This window comes from Lygodium microphyllum, chromosome 24, assembly GCF_053477565.2.
Source record: "Lygodium microphyllum isolate KBCC chromosome 24, Lygodium_microphyllum_v1.1.10, whole genome shotgun sequence".
NCBI classification, from domain to species: domain Eukaryota; kingdom Viridiplantae; phylum Streptophyta; class Polypodiopsida; order Schizaeales; family Lygodiaceae; genus Lygodium; species Lygodium microphyllum.
In genome coordinates, this window is record NC_141158.1 from 126,313,036 (window position 1) to 126,333,249 (window position 20,214).

At 40.5% G+C, this 20,214-nt stretch overlaps 1 protein-coding gene across 4 annotated transcripts in view; it reads left to right on the forward strand.

Moving 5' to 3' along the window:
* Positions 1-20,214, forward strand: part of LOC148015626 (nuclear pore complex protein NUP58-like) — a 65,931-nt gene that overhangs the window by 18,194 nt on the left and 27,523 nt on the right. For 3 of the 4 annotated variants that reach the window (XM_087665833.1, XM_087665834.1, XM_087665835.1), the window contains exons 3-5: positions 1,066-1,539; positions 2,311-2,815; positions 5,035-5,184. In XM_087665833.1, the coding sequence (XP_087521959.1) occupies positions 1,066-1,539; positions 2,311-2,815; positions 5,035-5,184 (1,129 nt within the window). Of the gene's footprint in view, positions 1-1,065; positions 1,540-2,310; positions 2,884-5,034; positions 5,185-20,214 lie in introns of those variants that run through there. The other variant, XR_015688426.1, reaches the window with a different exon arrangement.

Sequence of the window (20,214 nt, forward strand, 5' to 3'; positions counted from 1 at the left end):
CTGACCATCTATTTGGGGATGGAAGGACGAAGAAAATTTTAGTGTGGTACCCATGTTCTCAAACAATCCCTTCCAAAACAGACCGGTTAGCGGTAGATCTTGATCACACTAATGATCTCCTTTGGCATGCCATGATACTTAAAACACATGCTGCATGGTTTAATGTGCATGTCTCCTGTTGTTATGCCTCCAGCCATAGGAAACTTGTTTAATGTCTATGGCATCAACTATCTGAGGTATTTTATAATTGTCAATTTTGCAAGGTCAAAACAATTCTAGGTGGTTTTGGCCACAGATGGAAGCAGTTCAGATTTCAGCTTCCAGATTTACTTTTGTTTTGATTATGGTGTTTTCTAGTCTTGCTTTTAGCAAAAGGCATGTTCAGAGGAGGAAGAAGCATACATTAGCTGGGAAAGCAAAAGAATGACGAGCAAATCAAACTTGAAAACTGAAAATTAAAAGCAAAACTCTGATTTGTAAAAAGGTATGTGTCATTGGTTGAAGATATTGCATGTTAGTTAACTGTTGAAACTGAATATCCAATTGGTCCTTTCCAGCCTACAGACCTTTGCTATCTAATCCCTCTGCTCTATATAATCTCACTTTCACTTCTAGGTGTCCAATTTGTGTCATTGTTACTCCCAGCTGCTCCAGGACTCATTGTTGGTTTACGCTGCGCACAGCCCACTAGATAATCTTGTCATTGATCCAGGCTGCCACTGTAGGCATCAGAATGCTTGCAGAGTTGTCCTAGAATACATTTGGAATTCCAGAAATGTTTTGTTTCACTGCTGTCAAGACAAACTGAAGTCCTGCTGGTTATCAAGGGTACGTTGTCCATATGTAGAAAGGACCAGAGTGTTGTTTTCTTGTTTCCATGTCTGAGAACCTAGGCTTTGCAAGCCCGGCATCCTCTTGTAAATTTTTTTTCTTCAATCTTGAAAGAAGCCCATCCCCCACTCAATGCTGGTACCTATCCCAACAACATTTTATTTGCAGTTGCTCTTCTTATTTAAGTTGTGTGAAAGAGTGATGATTTAAGTCGTGGCCTGTTCTGTTGGACAGGAACTTGGACAGATCACTACTGCAATGGATCGGGAGAAAATCTCTCTTCAAGAGCTCATGAAAAATGCTAAGGAAATGATGAGAAATGCAGAGGTTGCAGTTAGATCATTCATGATGTTACGGTCACGGTTTGTACGAACAGTAGCTCCAGTGACTGTAAGCAGTAACACACTTGCACTGGTTCCGTCTTCAGGAACTGGAACTCCTGGGATTACTCAGGCTGTGGCTTCTTCTTTACCAATTGTGGACTTTTATAGTGGTGTACCTACAAAACCATCAGCCTTCTTGCAACAAACTGTTCACAGATTTGAACATGAACTTCAGGAATATAGACAGTGGATCGAAGAGCTTGAAAGGTTATTGTTTGTAGGATCTGAGGAGAATGAAAAGGATAATCATCGGTTGTCCCTTGTGCAGTCCCTGCCAGCAGTCATGATGAATATTCATGACTTCCTTATTTATGTTGCTGCAAAGGTAATTGAAGCTTCTTGTCCTTTGTTTGTGTTTTTCAGAAAAGTTCAAAGTGATATAACATTTTTTTGTACCTTTTCGCCAGCTTCATTTAGATGATTTATTGTGTCTGCTATGGTAAGATTGGATTCATTTTTGCTGTAAAGTTTCTTTTCTTTTATTTAATTTTTATTTTTGTACTGTATTTACCTCTAGACAACATAATCTTTTTATTTTGAAAAGCTTTATATGTATATTAGTTAGCACTTCTTCTAGCTATTCCATGCCCTCTGATTGGGCAATTTCATAGCTTGTGTACTATGCAAATTAATATGTTATGTGAAAGAGTCACATTTTCTATAAATCCACTCTCAAGATGCAGTGGTCCTTTCTATCAGAGAATGTCCGATTATTTTAATTGAAAAGAATGTTAAGCTGTGCTGCGGGAATCAGTGGTTGTAAGACTTTTTATTGACTTTTTCAAAATATTAGACCCTAGACATTGCATCTTGTTTTCATTTTAACTAGGATCTGGATGCATGGGAAACTAGTACTGATAGCCAGCCCATGGGAGCTGTAGGCTTGAATAAAATTGCTAGATCTGCTTCATCATCGTGCCTCTGCACTCAAAAGGTCTCTTTGAATATAGGGAACTTCCTTCATTTGCTTTGAATGATTTGTGATGTAGTTTTTGTTCCTTTCCGAATAGAACCATTCTTACTTAACTTTGAGCTCTATTGATATGTCATAATGTTCTCTATTGATATGCCATGGTGATGCTGTGGTGTTTTGCAGGTTGAAACATTGCACCAGCAGATTGGTTCATTGCGTGTTGCCTATTTGGCACATCAAAAGAGACGAGGAGATGATAATAATCCTTTTCTTGAGGCTGATAGGCGTGAGATTGCAAAAAGAGAAGCAGCTGCAAGGCGAGTGCATCCAACTCTGCAACCTTCAACAGCTAGTCAGCCAATGACTCAGCCAGTAGGCTTGCTAACAAGTGTCACACCAGCTACAGCCTCTAATCCCCAGTCTTCTGTGCTCTCTGGAACATCACCCTTTCCTGCATTTGGCACTTCTTCACCATCTTCCACCAGCTCAACAATTTTGGGAACTCCATCAACTACTGTACCGACCTTGAATCTATTTGGATCCTCATCTACCTCTGGGTCCTCTATTTTTGGCTCTTCTGGAGCATCAACAGCTCCATCATTGTCAGGTCCAGGGACTTCACCATCCATATTTGGATCTGTTCCTGCCAGTGGCAGTTCTTCTTTGTTCTCATCAACATTTGCAGGAGGTACTAAATGAGAATTGACAGAGAGGGTACCTAATAAGAATACGTCAAATGCTGACGTGGAGACTGGAGTATGACTTTTTACACTTGCTTTGTGTGCTTTACTGCCCTATTGGGATTTGACAGATTGTAATAGTATTCAACTGATCAAATTATTTTAAACATATTGGTGTACATAGATGTGCATTTTGCACTTGCCTTGAGATTCTTGATCCTTATGTTTTATCAGATTTTGAACATGCTTTTTTAAGTATGTCTGAATACCATGAACCCAGAATGATGAATTTTCTTTGTTGTTTCTCTTCCTAAGCATATGAATAATTGAGAGTGGTGGCTCTCTTTATGATTCTTAGGGCCAGGCTCAAAGGAAAACTACAAAAATTGATTATGTATGACTTGTTCTTCATCTTTTGTTGAGGGATGGCTAGTTGTGAAGCATTCCCTTTATAAAGCTTAAAACTAGTCTTTATGGACTGGCAAGAACCAAAGTAACTGGTAAGTCTGTTGGTACATCAAGTATTGGAATACTTCCAAGGGCTTGTATAGGGTATGGAGCATATGGACTGCTTATGTGCTGTTGGCTCAGAGCTCTCTGTGTGCGTGAGCTTCATGCTGATACATCAATGTCAACTTCTATGGTAAAAACTGTCATAGAAAGGCCTCCAAATTTCAAAAGCGTTTGCATACATATATTCAACTTGTAAGCATCTTGAGATTGGAAGTTGATTGAGTCTTCTAGACCTATGAGAAAGATTGCACCTGTTTGCAGCATCCTCAGTATTAAAGAGTGCTTTTGAAGATGTTCAATGCGAAGATTCCAGGTGGAGTTAAGTATGTCCCACAATATACCTGAAACAACTGAGTTGCACCTGGCCCATGAATCTGGAAGCTTTAATTAGTTTAGTTTGCACTGCAAACTTCACCTCGTTATACTGTAGAGAAACCATGTTCTAGCGGGTTCGAGGCTGTGTTTCATTGACAGTACACAGAATGGTTGTCAGTCTCTTGATCACTTTCCTCCAGATATCACTCTTTTCTTGTGAATCTAACGAATAGTGAATGCTACCTATTCCAGTGTTTCTGAATTTACAAAACCAGATATTTGACAAACAAATTTAAGCATGCATTTTGTATAATTGTCAGATCTCTACCACATTCTGTATGTTAGACTCCTCATTGCAAGCACACAAGGTTAAAATTGGAAACCTTGACTTCTTAAGGCAAGGAAGGAACCACTGCATCCCTCACATATTGTGCTGAGATTAGCAGCAAGGTCTCAATTCTGCGATGCTTTTATCCCTCTTTGCATATGCACATAAAAAAATTCTATAGCATTTACAATTGTTCAGTGGGCTTTAGAGTTTCAAGCCAGGCACTCAAGTAGACTGAAGCCAGTGCCAAATGCTCTGTTTCTCTGCCTTGAGGGCTTTGGGAGTAATTGCCTCCTCCTGATGTTGAGGTTTTGTCTTTGGTTATTAATGGTTTGCTACCTGCACTTGGGTTTGCAATTATCACACTATTTACTGAGTCCTCTTTTGAAGTTTTTGTACCATCTGTATTTTGGTCTAGATGTATTGTTCTTACTCTGTAAGTAAGGTCATTAACCATTTTGTTCATAAAATGGTGTCTTATCCTTCAGTTTTTCTTGCACATTGTTTTGTGATTTCTATTCCTATGGCATGAAGATCAAGTCCTGTAATCTAGGAGATTAGCTTCATGGTATCTGGATTTGAATTTAAATCCATAAGGACTTCATCCATAAAACAAGGCATTGTTCTGTAGGAAAGGACACACTTATGTTTACAGCTGGTTACAAGTGGCTGTGAAGACTGATACATCATTTGCTAACAAGGATCCATTAAGTTCCTTAAAATAGCCTCTGCTTTCAGCCTCAATTGCTGAACCTTGCAGGAATGCCATCTTTGTGAAAATCAGACAATACACTTAATTTTGATACCTGAAAGTCACTGTTTTAACATCTTCAAATCATGTGAATCATGCTTGGATTCAATCTCTCTTTTGTAAAGAGAGGACAGTTATCTAAGCTAGTCATAAAAGTCAGTAGATGTAACTCTTGTATTACAAAGATAGTAAGGTTTTTGGATGATAGTGTAGCTTAAGAAAAGTGAATACAAATTTTTTGTTAATTTTACCTTTCTTGGTTTCAGCTTGATGAGTGAGTTAACTAGACTGTTGTCTTTTCCTTGTCATGTGGTTGGCAGCTTCTGGTGCAAGTACCTTGCCAGGTTTATTTGGTACAACATCTGCAAGCTCTGGTGGATTGTTTGGGAGCTCTGTGTCGCCTTCTGGGGGGATTTTCGGTGGGGGCCAAACAGCTGGAAATCTATTTGGAACTCCAGCACAACCATTGGGTATGATTAAAAACTTTGCACCTTTATCAGAGTGTTTTCAATGTTTATATTATAAGTTTTGGTCATTTTATTGTTTGCTTTGTGTGCGGGAACTCCCCGAAGATTGCCCTCAATTTTAACCTTAGCTTTGACATGACCATACCCATACTATAGTCCGTGTTAGTGGAGAGTTTAAAGTCCATTTTCCTGGTTTGGTGGAAGAATATACGGGTGTTTGTGGGAATGTAGAGTAACAATGGTACTTTAATTTAAAAATTCAAGACAAATTATGAACATGATGTATATTATTATTGTGTTAATTGCATGCTTATTTTCTTCTTACTTTACTCTCTCTTCATAGTGACACTATTTTAGATATTTTAGATAGTAGGAGAATCCGGAGCTCTTGCACACATACATGAGACTACTTTCTTCTTTTTGATTTTTAGCAGTAAGGAGGGGGTGGAAGCATGTGTTTTGAAATTTACATCTAGTTAAGTGAAGTTTTGTCCCATTTTTCCATGCAAAAAAATATGTTTTTTATGGCCTTCTTCTCAGCTGCAGCACACCCCATCCTATATCTATGAATCTCTATTGATACCTATTTTCTCTGCAGCGAACGATTAATAACAAACATGAATTTACTTCACTGTTCATGTCCTATGTCTATGAATCTCTATTGGTCCCAATTTTCTCTGCAGCGAACAATGAAAAACAAACACGAACTTCTTCATTGTTCTGTCAGGCCATAGACTTCTGTCAGATCATGTGAAGTTGGGTTTGCTTTGGTTTGCTCTATGTGGATGCAGCACTTCCACCCTGCAGTTTGCACAAGGCTCTTCATCTCATTGAAGTTAGTGCGAACTCTTCCCCACCCTTCTCTTCTCTATGTCCCCCTTTGTTGTGCATGTGCGTGTGCACACACACAGAGCACCAACTTCTTTTTATTGAATTATAACCATGGGCATCGAGTACCTAAACCATATACAAAATGGCTGATTTGCTGCAATTTTGAAAATTAGGGTTTTAAAACCCTAATTTTTGCAAACTTTGAGCAACAAACTAATTTTTTTCTGTAGTGCTTGGATTATATTAATTGTATTAGATTAAGCTAAGTAGAAAGTGCTTCTTGGATGAGAGATATATAGGAGAGTACAAAGCGTGTGGCTGAAATTTTAGCACGAGAGCTTATTCCAAATTAAGAGAGAGACCTCTAATATATAGGTGTGGGGCTCGGGTGCTCAAAAGTGAAAAGTAGAGGCTACAAACGACTATTGTCTGTTGAAAATGACAAGTCTAGGGACACATGTCTCTTTAAAATGACACATGTCAAATTCTCGATATCACATGTCACTTTTCTAGAGAAAGAAGCTTCTTAATCTTCTATTCTAAAAATCTCTTAAATGGTTAAGAATTTGAGATAATTATTGCAGGTAAAATTGTTTCTTGTAAAATCTTGGATTCTTTGATGCGAACAAAATCTTCATTTGAGCGACTTTCAAAAATAGGAATCTCCTAAATTTTAGGAGTCTTCAAATTTAGATTATAAAGCGCTTCATTATATAGGTTCACCGGTTTGTGATTTATTTCTTTGATCATGAGCATTTGGTTTTACTTTTTGAAACCACTCATTATATAAGCTTCTAGTCAATTTGATTATCTGAGTGTAAAATTCTTAGTCATCTGAGCATTTTTGTTAATTTGATCGCTTGACTAAACTTATAATTTCTCTTGGGTATCTTGTCAATGATGACCCAATATAATTATAGGGGTTCTAGTCATTGGCGACTATTATATAGAAAGATGAGCATTTAATCATATTTTAAAACACTTAAATAATACAAATTGCCTTTCAAAGTACATGAGCATAAATTTATTTTGAATCATTCAGTCAATATATCTTGGTAACGATTGATATACAAAAGGTTTGTTACATTTTCTCTCTTTCTCAATCCGTTTTATTCTCAAGACATTACTTGAAGTATTTTTAATCCTATAACTTTTTCATAAGCTGTAAGTATTTTTGGATAGTCTTTAAAATACTCTTTTGGTATCCATTTAGGATTTAAATGAGAGTAATTGTTAAATTTTAAAAGAAAAATTTTAGAAATATTTTACCTTGTTTCTTAATCATATGAAAGACTATTTGTTTTGATTCAAGTATCTCATTCTGTTCATCTACTTTAGGTCAATACTCTATTCAAGGTTCTAATAATGGAGGTCCTTTATAAGGCTTCAAAAGATGGATATAAAAAGCATTGTGAATTTTCCAATGCTTTGGAAGTTGTAACTTGTAATAAACATCATGAATCTTTTCAGTGACTTGAAATGATCCATAATTTCTTACTACGAGCTTAGTGACTTGGAATAAAGGCTTGTTAGAGCTTCTTAGACGAGCTTTGTCAAATTTCAGCCGCACTCAATCTCTTTCTTGTAAAATGAAGTGCCTTCGATGCTTATCTGGTGCTTTCTTTTGTTTTTCTTGAGATCTTTGGATAGCTCGTTTGACTTGGGCAAAAGCTGTATTCATTTTATGCACGAACTTATCAGCATAAACTATCTCATTGTTTCTTTTGAGAATAGGCAATAAGAGTGGTTTTTACAATGAAAATTTGATAAGGATTCATTTTATTCATGTCAAAATATAATGGGGACTTAGAAGGGTCATTCTGTTTGGTCATACAATTTTTGGCTTTTAGCCATGGAATATCTATCATACTATATGTAGGTGGCTCTTTAAAGATGTCAAGAATTTGATGTGGATATATAAGTTTAAGAATTTTTCTTTTAGTAATGTGCATATCAAGTATGTGAGAGACATGCTTCATGTCCTTTATCTCTAAGCTCTTCTTGAGCTAAGTCTATCTTGTTTGTTTAATGTTTAATATTCAATATTCTAACATTTTTCTATCTCTTTCTCTCCCTTCTCTTCATATTCAGTATCTATGATCAGTGGATGCATATACTTTTGTATGCACCGATCACATCACTACATTATGATGTGGTATTAGAGCAAGTTCGGAGTTGATAAAGCATAGATAGATCTAAAGTTGGAGAGCTTTATTATATAGGTTCACTGATTCATGGCTTGTTTCTTTAATCATGAGCATTTGATTTCACTTTTTGAAACCACTCACTATATGGGCTTCTAGTTAATGTGACTATGTGAGTACAAAAGTCTTAGTCATCTTCTAGTTAATCTTACTGCCCAACTAAACTTTTAATTTCTCTTGGATATCTCGTCATTGACGATCCAATATTATTATAGGAATTTTAGGCATTGACCACCCTTAAATAGAAAGATGAGCATTTAATCATATTTTGAAATACTTAAATAATACAAATCGCCTTTCAAAGTACATGAGTATCAATTTAATTTGAATCATTGAGTTAATATATCTTGGTAACAATTGATATACAAAGGGTTGGTTAGAGTCACAAAATGCAAGAATAGTTGCATCCATTTATGCAGGTTATCATCTTGCAAAGGTGGACTTCAAGGTTTTTCAGATTACTTTTCTTATCCCATTGAGAGGGCAATAATGCATCCATCATCAACGGAATGAAAAAAGCTTTTATGGGCAGCTGTTTTTCTTCAATGTGGACCATGCAATGTGGAAGAAGGGAAAGAACTCATTATTATCTCTTTTTTTGGCCGTATAAGATCCTTTAGATTTGGGATGATTGCATTTCACATTTGTACAGAATATACCATGTAATTCTTAGGCAATGAAGCACCATGAACATCTAAATGGGAGACAATACGTTGAAGCTCAATTTTAGTTTTCAATTTCTTGATAAAACGACATTCAGGCTACTTCCATTAATAAAAATATTGAAGATCATTGGATTGTTAAGCTAAAAAATGCATTCTAAACTAACTAGCTCTTTAAAACAGTCCCAAAATATGATTATTACCAAAAGTGTCTTAAGTGAGTGCTTTCCTAGAGACTATCTGTGTTTCATAAGCCAAACACTAATTTGGGAGGATCCACTTATTTATAAATACACAAATTGCCTACCACTTAGTCTCATTCCTTGTTTTGCAAGCTATCCTAGTTTTTCCTAGCCTCCATTCATCAGGTGCCTCATTCAGCCATGGTCTTGATTTGGAGGATAACGCATCTACTAACCTTTGTTCTAGGGATCATTCATAGAGATCTAGCTTTGTTGTGTCTCATATGTGTTCACAAGGTATATCTCAGTTGAAGCACTCTGTTGACAAGAGTGAGCATCTCTTAGTTCAAGAAAGACTATCCACTCAGGCGTTTAAACTCTTCACAAGCCGAGTGGTGGTAGGTTCGTACAATCCATTTTTGTGTGAGTCTTATGACGTTTATATTGCTCGTTCATGTTATGTAGAAAGTAAGTCACCTAGGAGATTCAGTTCGGTATTAGTATAGATTAGGAAAAAAAAATCTATGATCAGACATGTTTCACATGGATCCATAGTACCCCATTTTTTGTTTCATTTGAGTTTGAGTCTAGTGTTTCACATTCACCTCCATATTTCTTGTCATTTTCTTCAACTTTCACTTTACTTAGATTCATCTCCCTTTTTTTAGACTTAGTCGTGCTTTTACTTTTCAAGTCTTCTGCTACACACTTCATTACCTTTCATTCACTTTCGACATATCTAACACTCAGCTTTTTCTTTTGCTAAACATAGTATCCAAAGTATCTCAATATGAACCATCTCTTTTGTAGGTTTTTTTAAAAATACTTTCATGCAAGGCTTTGTATTTTAGTTAAGGACTAATATTGTAGATTCTACTTGGGTTGAAGGTTTGTTTTTCAGTTCTTGCCTTGGTGAGTATTGTTTTCATTAGTATGGAGATGGAGACAATATCTTCTCTCTCGTGATTAGGTCTTGGGCATGTTTTTTCTCTTGGCATTCGTTTGAAAGGTGGAGCAAGAGTGAGAGCACAAATGGTAGCAAGAGCTATGGAAGTTCAAGCAAGAAAGAGCAAGCTGATGTGTGGAAACTCCAACAGTCACAATGTGTGACTTGCCTTTCTTTATTCTATTATCATAGAAAGAATAAAGAATAAAGTGATACTGATTGGTGGCTACCACCTGCAGTGTGTAGGTGTGCGGGTACTGTGTATAGGGGGCTAGGCACAAGTGGCCTTTAATTCCCAACAACCTCCTACTTAAAGGCAAATGTGCTTGAGTGTGGAGAGAACAAAAAAAGAGTGACAAAGTACAATGTGTATATATATGTACAACCAGGATGAGGAATAGGCCGCATCTTATCGTACGCCCATTAACTTTCTAAGGAAGATATATATAATAGTGATTTATCCATGTAGTAGTATCTATGTGAATTGTAACATACACTTGACTTGAAGTGATTTATACGTACATCTTACACATTTCAGGAACATACTTTGTGGATACACTCCTTTCTTAGAGTGATTGCGCATAATGCACACAGCAAGTATGTGAGAGGCATGCCCCATGTCTTTAATCTCAAAGCTCTTTTTGAGTTGAGTTTTCAAAGCATCCAGCTTAGCGTGAGCACTCCTAGCAATCAATATATCATCAATATATAGCACTAAAATGATAAGACCACCATCACAGGCCTTCTTTTGTAAAGATATAGATTAATAGTGTTGCGGGAATAATCTTGCGAATACATAAAAGCATCAAACTTGTAGTACCATTTCCTAGGTGTATACTTAAGTCCATAGAGACTTTTTCTCAATCTGCACACTAGGTGTTCCTTGTGCTTTTTCACAAACCCTTAGGTTGTTGCATATAAATGTCCTAATGCAGGTCCCCATGTAAGGAAGCCGTTTTCATATCCATTCAATAAAATTCCATCCCTAACTATGCAACCAAGGCTATAGGGTAGTCATTTTGACCATAGGGTAGAGTATCTCATCAAAGTCAACTTCCTTTTTGTATTTAAAACCCTTTGTAACCAAACGAGCATTGTATGTTGGCTTAAGGCGACCAAGGGTAATCTGCAATGCATGTTTATCATTTGTCAAGGAAGCCAAGTTCCACGTATAATTTTTTTTGTGTGAATCAACCTCAGATTACATGGTCCTCTTCCAAGAGTGACTATCACCTTTGCGCATAGTTTTCTTTTAAGTAGGGGGCTATCACCTTTACACATGGCCTCCTCATAAGTAAGAGACTCATCAAAATTTGTCACCAAGACATAATGTATAGAGGACTTAAAACAATCACAAGGATGTGAGGTTATGGGAAAGCATCTTAAAAATGGCTTTGGGGCATGTATTGTCTGTTCTTTCTATTTAACATCATGATCTTGCACAACAGGTGGGCTCAAAACGATTAGGAGGATGTGAGGCTTTGATAGAGTGTCTCAAAACCGGATGTGGGGCACGTATTGTTTGTTCTATCTATCTAATATCACAATCTTGCACAACGGGTGGATCCTAGGCCACTATATCATTTGCAGTTGTAGGTTGTGTAATTGGGATGGATTGTATTGTAATAGGAGAGTACTCCTGAAAGATCACTCTGCGTACCTCAATCACCTACTTTGGTCTCATATGCATCTTATCCTCATGAAACATAACATCATGGCTGTAGATAACCTTCCAAGCCTGTGGATTTCAAAGGTGATAGCTCATCTCACTTGTATCACCATATCCAAGATCGATGCATTTGATGGACTTCGGATCCAACGTGTTGCGTTTGTCTTTGGAAATATGGTAGAAAGCCTCATATCCAAAGATTCGTAAGTATGCATGTGAGGGAGGTTTACTAGACCATCTTTCTTGTGCAACTCTACCACCAAGAGCAAGGCACGGGGAAATCAAATGAATTATAGTAGTAACTACGTCAATCCAAAAAGGTTGTGATAAGCTTGCTTGACTAAGCATATTGTAGGACTCTTTCCTAAATAGTCTTGCTCATGCACTTTGCAACACTATTTTGGGGTGGGGTATCAAAGGCGGTCAACTGATGCTTAATATTCCTCATCACAAAATTTAGAGACATATTCACTCCCATTCTCAAATTGTAGGCTTTTTACCCTATGCCCAGATTGGTTCTCAACCATAGCAAGAAAGCATTGAAATATAGGCAAAACTTTTGCCTTTTGCTTTATGAGATTGGCCATCTTAATGCACAAGAGCCAGTGGCTCATCCACGTGCGTAGAACTGGACTGTATTGTTCGATACGTATTTATATGGACCCATATGATAAACATGCTTGCTTTCTACCGCCACGTCTAGCATGTTCTTGCATGGCGTAAAGGTGTTTCGACTTCTTGTTGGATGTTCCGTGTTATCCTGTGTGGCTCTTTAGGGAGGTGGGAAGCCTTGGATACTTCAGTCCACCCCCTTTTCCAGCTATGCACTCCTCCCCCAGTCCCCTTGGATTCCATCCAGCCCTCTTTGATTGTTTGACCCTTCTTGGATCCCTCTTTTCTTCCATACTCCTCTCTGATCTACAAAAGGTGCTCCTCTCCTCTATGCTTCTACACCAATTCAGCAAGCATTTGTCATTCTCATGTCCCTCTCTTGGATCTTGATTCTTGGTGGTGTTTCGTGAAGCTCTTACTCTCTCCATTTACTCACACCCCCTCTCTCTTCAAGTATCAATCTATCGAGGCTCAAGGCTCAAGTCTCTCCCATCCTCTCTCTCTCTCACTCTTGCTCTTTCAAGTTCACCCAAAACCTCTTCCTCTCTTTTAACTTTCAAGAGTTGAGTATCTTACTCTTCCTCCCTTTGTCTCACTCTCCCTCAGTATCATGATGCGTGAGAAGTACAAGGCCTTCAATTTGCATGCCATCCATGTGGAGAGGAACACAAAGAAGTTCAACTTCTACCATTGGATGGGATAAGTATTGTGGGAAGCGCTATACAAGTGGTGTGACCCAACTTCTTCAACATCTTTCCAAGATGCGCATTGGGGGGGGGGGGGGTGTTACTCCATGCAATAAAATCCCTTAAAACATTGTGGATGAGATTCTTGCCAAGATGAGAGGGGGATCCACTAGAGAAGGAGAAAGTGGCATATTGGTACCAACTCCTTGTTGAGCTAAAATATGCATTACTTGCTGATTAGCCTCTTAAACAGCCTCAAAACACACTAAAAATGCTATTTTAGAGTAAAACCCTAAAACGGGGAGCGGTTCGAGAGAGTTCAGTGGAAACCCTAAAAAGGGGAGCGGTTCGAGAAAGTTTAGTGGAAACCCTAATTTTTGGGGCACCCTTCTACATCTATAAATAGACAAGCTGCCCCCATTCAGCCATTATCCTTGTTTTGCAGGTTACACCAGCCAACATACCCTCTGCTGTTGTTGGCGCCTAGTTTCCAGCCTGCAGCCTGCCTCCATCTGCTGTCCAGCCATCATCGACTATAGCCACATCATCTTCAGTCTGTCCATTGTTGTAGGCGACAGTTATCAGCTGCTGGCGATTGCTCCAAACTGTCCCAGATTGCTGTTCAACCTGCTATCCATCATCTCTAGGGTTAGCGAGTCTGCGTTTTCAGCATTGCAGGCCCTGACACTCTCAAACACTGTTTCAGCCTGCTGTTTACAGCAGACTGTGCACAGTTTCCAGCCCCCGATCGGTGGTACCACTGTTGCATTTACTAGTTTCCAGCCTCCAGACTGCTGTCTTTTGGTGACCAGCCTGCTGCCATTCACTATTCAGCACTCCTACACTCCAATTGGTGGTCACAGACCTGGGATCCGTCTTCCGTGGACGTCACACTCTGACTTTGCTTTGCCCTTGAGCACACTATACACTCTTACATTCATTTACAGCATTCATTCACTTTAGAGTTGTGTTCTCTCTCTCCCTTCTTCTGTTTGTGTTTGAGTTTCTATGTTTGAGTTTTGAGTTTTGCGTTTAGGGTTTGAGTTTTGCCCTCTGTGTCTGTGTCTGTGTCTTTGTGTTTTTGTCGTGGTCGTACACTCTGTGTGTCCTCAGTGCAAACCCTAGCAGTCATCTTAACATGGTATCAGAGCTGGTGCTCTTGTAAAGAGTATCTTGCGGATGTTGTTGAGAGCTAGTCTTTGTGCGAGGCACACAATACGACTTGTAACCGAATCACAATGTCCCAGACACCTTCTTCTCTAGTTCTTATGATGTCTTATCAGGCTTCTCCATCATTGGAGGCCCTGAGACGGCATTATGGACTCGGTGAGGAGGATGACACTCCACCTTCACCAGATTTCACTAACATGACAGAGGAGGACTTTGAGGAGTACTATCATACCAAGTACGGTGATGTTTACACCTCTCCTACCAATTTTGCTACCACATCCGGACCGGTTGGTGAGGCTGGCTACCTCTCCGATCATGGAGGACATACGGCATTTGGAACGTTTGGTGATCCATCATCATCATCTCAGCCAAGTCCAATGTCAGATTTGTACAATTCTTTTGTGTTGCATGAATCAAAACCCTCGTCTGTTTCTTCTTTTGAGGTACAGGATCCGGATGGTTTTGCGTATGTGAACTTCAATAGAGGGGGCTCACAAAGCATACGGAATTCAGGTACATCTACAGCTTCTGTTTCATTTGAGTATATTACACACACTTCTCACTTCCCTCCCATCCCACCCTCTTCTATATCACACCTTGATCATCTCTCATCATCTTTTCAAAATCTTGGATTGCACTCCACATCTGCTTCACACATCCTAGGGGTTGGATCTTCCATCTCCGCTCCTAGCACCTTTTCCTTCTCCACCCCATTCTCTACCTCTTTGCACCATGGTACTTCGTTAGGGGGAATGCCACCCTTTAACACAGTGCCTCTCACCTTTCAGCAAATGAACACACCCATAACTTCCAGGTTGACTGTGATGGGCATTCGCTCACTATCCCTAGCTTCATATCTCCCATGACTACTCATACGCAGGGGTTTCTATCCTCAGTTTATGGTGCATCTTCACACTCTCCTTGGATTACACCTACGCAGGGATTCCCATCGTCTGCTCACTGTGTTCCCGTCCCACCTGCTTGGTTTCCTCATGTGGTTACCATGCCCATGCTTAGTCAACCCATCCCTACCTATGGATCCACCTTGCACACTACACGCATGCCTGGTGAGCACTATGGGGCCCATTTCCAAGTGTACTCCACTCCCCCATCCTACCCACACTATACTTTTTCACACTGTCTATCTCCAAGCACTACGACTCCTGTTGTAATGGCTAAGAATGCCTTCACGGATAAAACATGTTTTAATGGGTCAAATTTTACCACTTGGTTTAATGTCATGCAACAAGTGCTTGAGTGTCAAGATGTTTGGGACCTCGTCATTGGTCTAGAGGCTATGTTGGACCCTCGACTAGCTTACCCTGATTACATTTGTCAATGGAGAGCTTGCAATGCCACAGCCAATGTTGAATTGATGCAGGGATTGCTTCCTGAGTTTCACTCTCAGTTGTAGCACTTCCCGCTCGCGTTAGAGCGTTGGAGTCACCTTCTTGACCGCTATGCGGCTCGTGATCATACTCGGCGCATCAATCTTGACTTTGAGCTTCAAGAGTTCTCTCTTAAGGAAGGGGATGATCTGAAAGTCAAGCTGGCTGACTATAGGAGGTTAGTTGCTGAGTTTGCCACTATTGGCTCTCCAAAGTCAGATGACGATCATGTTACATTCTTCTTGAATAAGTTGCCCGCAAAATACTTCAATTTCATTGAAGACATCATCTCCCAACCTCAATTGCCAACCTTCTGCGAGTTTGAGTGCCAGTTCTTGCGTTACTCTTGCGTTACGCAAGGCTACATGATCAAGTCCACAAGAAATCCTCATCATAGCCTTATTCAGAGTAGAGAGGGTTGGTTGCCTCTGCTTCGGGAGGGAAAACCACTAGTGGCAAGAACTTGCTAGATGCGAAGGCAAGCCAATCAAAGGGTGACTCCTCTTCCTCAGATGGAACCAAATAATCAAGACCTCTCTGGCAGCAACTCCCTAAGAAAAACCGGTTTTGCACATACTGCCATAGAGCAGGCCATGTGGACAAGGAGTGTCGCTCTAAGACCCAAGTTCTTCCACGTAAAAAGCCTCAGTAGACCGCTGGGACTCCACAGTCTAGTGGGGCTACGCCTTCTGCTTCTACTTCATTTGCTCCTTCAGCACTTGTTGCTGCTGTTGAACATGTGGCTCGAGTACAGCCTCAGCAGCCCATCTCTTTCACTACCCTTGAGGGATTTGTTGACTAATCTGCAGGTTCCGATTCCGTTGCACTTCATGTATCTATCTCACTTTCCTCCCCACTTTGTTAGGTGTTCCCTTGCAGAGCACTGCTACTGGACGTATGCGATGGTGGCCATATTCTTAGACTAGCATATCTCTAGGTGCTTTCGGATACCCTAGGTCAGTCTAGTATTCATTTTTCGCACTCTTAGAGTCGGGCCCATAGGATTTTTGTCTCTACATTTTAAGTCTTCCGCTGTATTTACTCACACGCACATACACATTTGCATCTTTGCACTTGTTTCTTTAGTTAGCTTTACATTTTAGTTTAGTTTTGTTTTTGGAGCATCTCACTATTGACCTCTGTGATTGTAGACTTTGATCTCCTTTGTAGGTTTTGTTTTAAGTGTAGGGCTAACATGCAGGTTTGCCCAGTCCTACTTGGATTGGCGACTTGGGATGCGCACCGTTCCTTCATGGTTTTATCATCCTTGGAGTTTTGCTCTTCTATCAGTATGGAGGCTTCCCCTCCCGAGGCGGATTGTGCAGCATCTCTCTTGATGCTATCATGGCGGTGACTTCTACCCAGCTCTTCCAGCTGGGATGCTTCCTCCTCCTTTTCATTCCTTATGGTTCTCGGCACCACACGACGACCGACATCAGGCTCCTTTTCCTTCTTCGGCATCTACATCCAGGTTGAGAGGGGATTCCTACCCTTCTTGGTATTCTACAGGCTTCAGCACTTTGTCTTCGATATCAACTTCTCCCCCCTGTTGTGCCTTACCCTTTGCATTGCATGATTTCATCATCTTTGTACTAGGGCACTTGGGCAAGTGAACAATTTCCCCATGAGGGACATTGCCCAAGTGGCACCTGCTGCATGAGCATTCTTCAGCATGTAGCATACTTTGCATCTCGTTATGCAGAGCACCATTGGAGCGGATCCTAGGTTGTTTCCATCGGCGGCTGTTGTTACCACATCACCGTCCTTCTTCATCACATGGATACCTCATCGCCTATGTTTCATCGTCATCGACACCCTGAGTGACTGGGTTAGCTTGTACTGTTTTGTGATGTGTTGGGTGTATCCTCCTTACTCTCGTCTTCTGGGTCACTATTCCTCGATCGGCCGTATCCCATAAAATTTACCACACTTATTCAAAAAAAAAAGAAACACACACACACAAAGATTCCATGTAGTTCCATCCGCCTTTTGTAGGGCTTGGTAGGCCACTGGGCAGCCGACGTACACTCTTTGTCCGATGCCGTGTCCTCTCTGGGGTGACTACTTGGATTCTCTTGGTAAGATAACCATCGCCTCTGTAGTCTTGGTAGGCCATTGGGTAGCCGACGTGCACCCTTTGTCCGATACCTTGGCTGCTTTGGGGTGGGATGCCTTGGGGTACATAAACATCACCATGGCTGGCCTAACCTTTCGGCTCAGTTTTGGGCCTGAGAGGGGGTGTTGAGCTAAAATATGCATTACTTGCTGATTAGCCTCTTAAACAGTCCCAAAACACACTAAAAATGCTATTTTAGAGTAAAACCCTAAAACGGGGAGTAGTTCGAGAGAGTTCAGTGGAAACCCTAAAATGGGGAGCGGTTCGAGAAAGTTTAGTGGAAACCCTAATTTTTGGGGTGCCCTTCCACATCTATAAATAGACAGGCTGCCCCCATTCAGCCATTATCCTTGTTTTGTAGGTTACACCAGGCCACACACTCTCTGCTGCTGTTGGCACCGAGTTTCCAGGCTGCAGCCTGCCTCCATCTGCTGTCCAGCCATCATCGACTATAGCCACATCATCTTCAGCCTGTCCATTGCTGTAGGCGATAGTTCTCAGCTGCTGGCGATTGCTCCAAACTGTCCCAGACTGCTGTTCAACTTGCTGTCCATCATCTCCAGGGTTAGCCAGCCTGCGTTTTCAGCATTGCAGGCCCTGACACTCTCAAACACTGTTTCAGCCTGCTGTTTACAGCAGACTGTGCACAGTTTACAGCCCCGGATCGGTGGTACATTGTTGCATTTACGAGTTTCCAGCCTCTAGACTGCTGCCTTTTGGTGACCAGCCTGCTGCTATTCACTATTCAGCACTCCTACACTCCGACTGGTGGTCATAGACCTGGGATCCGTCTTCGGTGGATGTCACACTCCGACATTGCTCTGCCCTTGAGCACATTGTACACTCTTACATTCATTTACAGCATTCATTCACTTCAGAGTTGTGTTCTCTCTTTCCCTTCTTCTGTTTGTGTTTGAGTTTTGAGTTTTGCGTTTAGGGTTTGAGTTTTGCCCTTTGTGTCTGCGTCTATGTCTTTGTGTTTTTGTTGTGGTCGTACACTTTGTGTGTTCTCAGTGCAAACCCCAACAGTCTTCTTAACACTCCTATGTCTACTAATGAGAAAGTATCGAATGTGGATCTATCTTTAACTGTTGTGGGTGAGGCCTCCAGCATTGGTGATAGGGGTTTCACAATATCCGGCTCTGGCAAAAGACAGAGTGGAGGCTCATGCTGCACCGAAGAGGCAATCCTTTCTTAAGCTCCTAGTTATGTGCGTGGATTGATTGTCTTTTCTAGAGAAAGGAAATGAATTACAAACATTGAAATTGCACACACTTGGTGGTTGAGTGCAATCTCGCATTCAATGTCCTAAAGCAAGAGCAATGGAAGATAGTAAAAGCCATTGCCAATGTGGGTCCATGTGAAGGATGGACCGGTGTCACATACAATGACATAAGGACGAAAAATATTGATGGAGAGAAGGACAAGATTGATAGAGCTCTCGATTCTATTTGGGCCTCATGGACAAAATATGGTCACTTTATTCTTACCATTGGATGGAGTAATGGTGAGAAACGGGCCATCATCAATATGCTTATCTTATGTTCACTTAGCACTTATTTTTTTGTGGGCCGTAGACACCGGCAAGAGGGAAAGAAAAATAACGGATGCAGTCATCTATCGCCACATTTAGTAAGCTATCATTGAGGTACACATTGTCTTTTAAATTTTTTTCTTTCATTATTCATAATTTTGAGTTTGATATTGTAAATTATACTTTAATGATTATGATTCGTGAACTTTGAAGCCTCTCTCTCTGTCTCGATTTTCTCTTTTTCCCAAGTCTCTCACTTGATTCTTGAAAGTTGAATCTTTCGAGGCTCAACTCTCTCTCTCTCTCTCTCTCTCTCTCTCTCTCTCTCTTTCTCTCTCTAAGTATTGTAATTTGTGGTTGTAGGTCGGCCCCTCGAATGTGCGTGTAAGTTGTTATCGACAATGCATTGAATTGTCGGCGCACGGGCCATTTGCTTGAGGTCGAGTTTTCCACAATTGTGTGGATTCCATATGCAAGTCATTGTTTGGACTTGCTTATGGAGGACATCGGGAAGCTCAAGTGGGTGAAGAGGATGGTTCACAAAGCTATCTCATTTGTCACCTTCTTCACGGTAAAGGTGAAGGTGCTTGCGATGTATCACGAGCATAGCACACTCGAGTTGAAGAAGCCTTCTTCAATTTAACTCGGTTTTCTTATATGTAGTTGTTACTTGAGTGCCTTTATGAAGTGTGGTCTGCTAGACAATGGTGTCCACTCTATGGAGTGAGTGGGATGAGCATGAGACATGCGAAAGCCATACAACGCTTATGCCTTAACGAGGAGTTTTGGTAGTAAGTGTTGAGCTAAAATATGCATTACTTGTTGATTAGCCTCTTAAACAGCCCCAAAACACACTAAAAATGCTATTTTAGAGTAAAACCCTAAAACGGGAAGCGGTTCGAGAGAGTTTAGTGGAAGCCCTAATTTTGGGGTGCCCTTCCACATCTATAAATTGACAGGCTGCCCCCATTCAGCCATCATCCTTGTTTGCAGGTTAGACCAGCCCACACACCCTCTGCTGCTATTGGCGCCC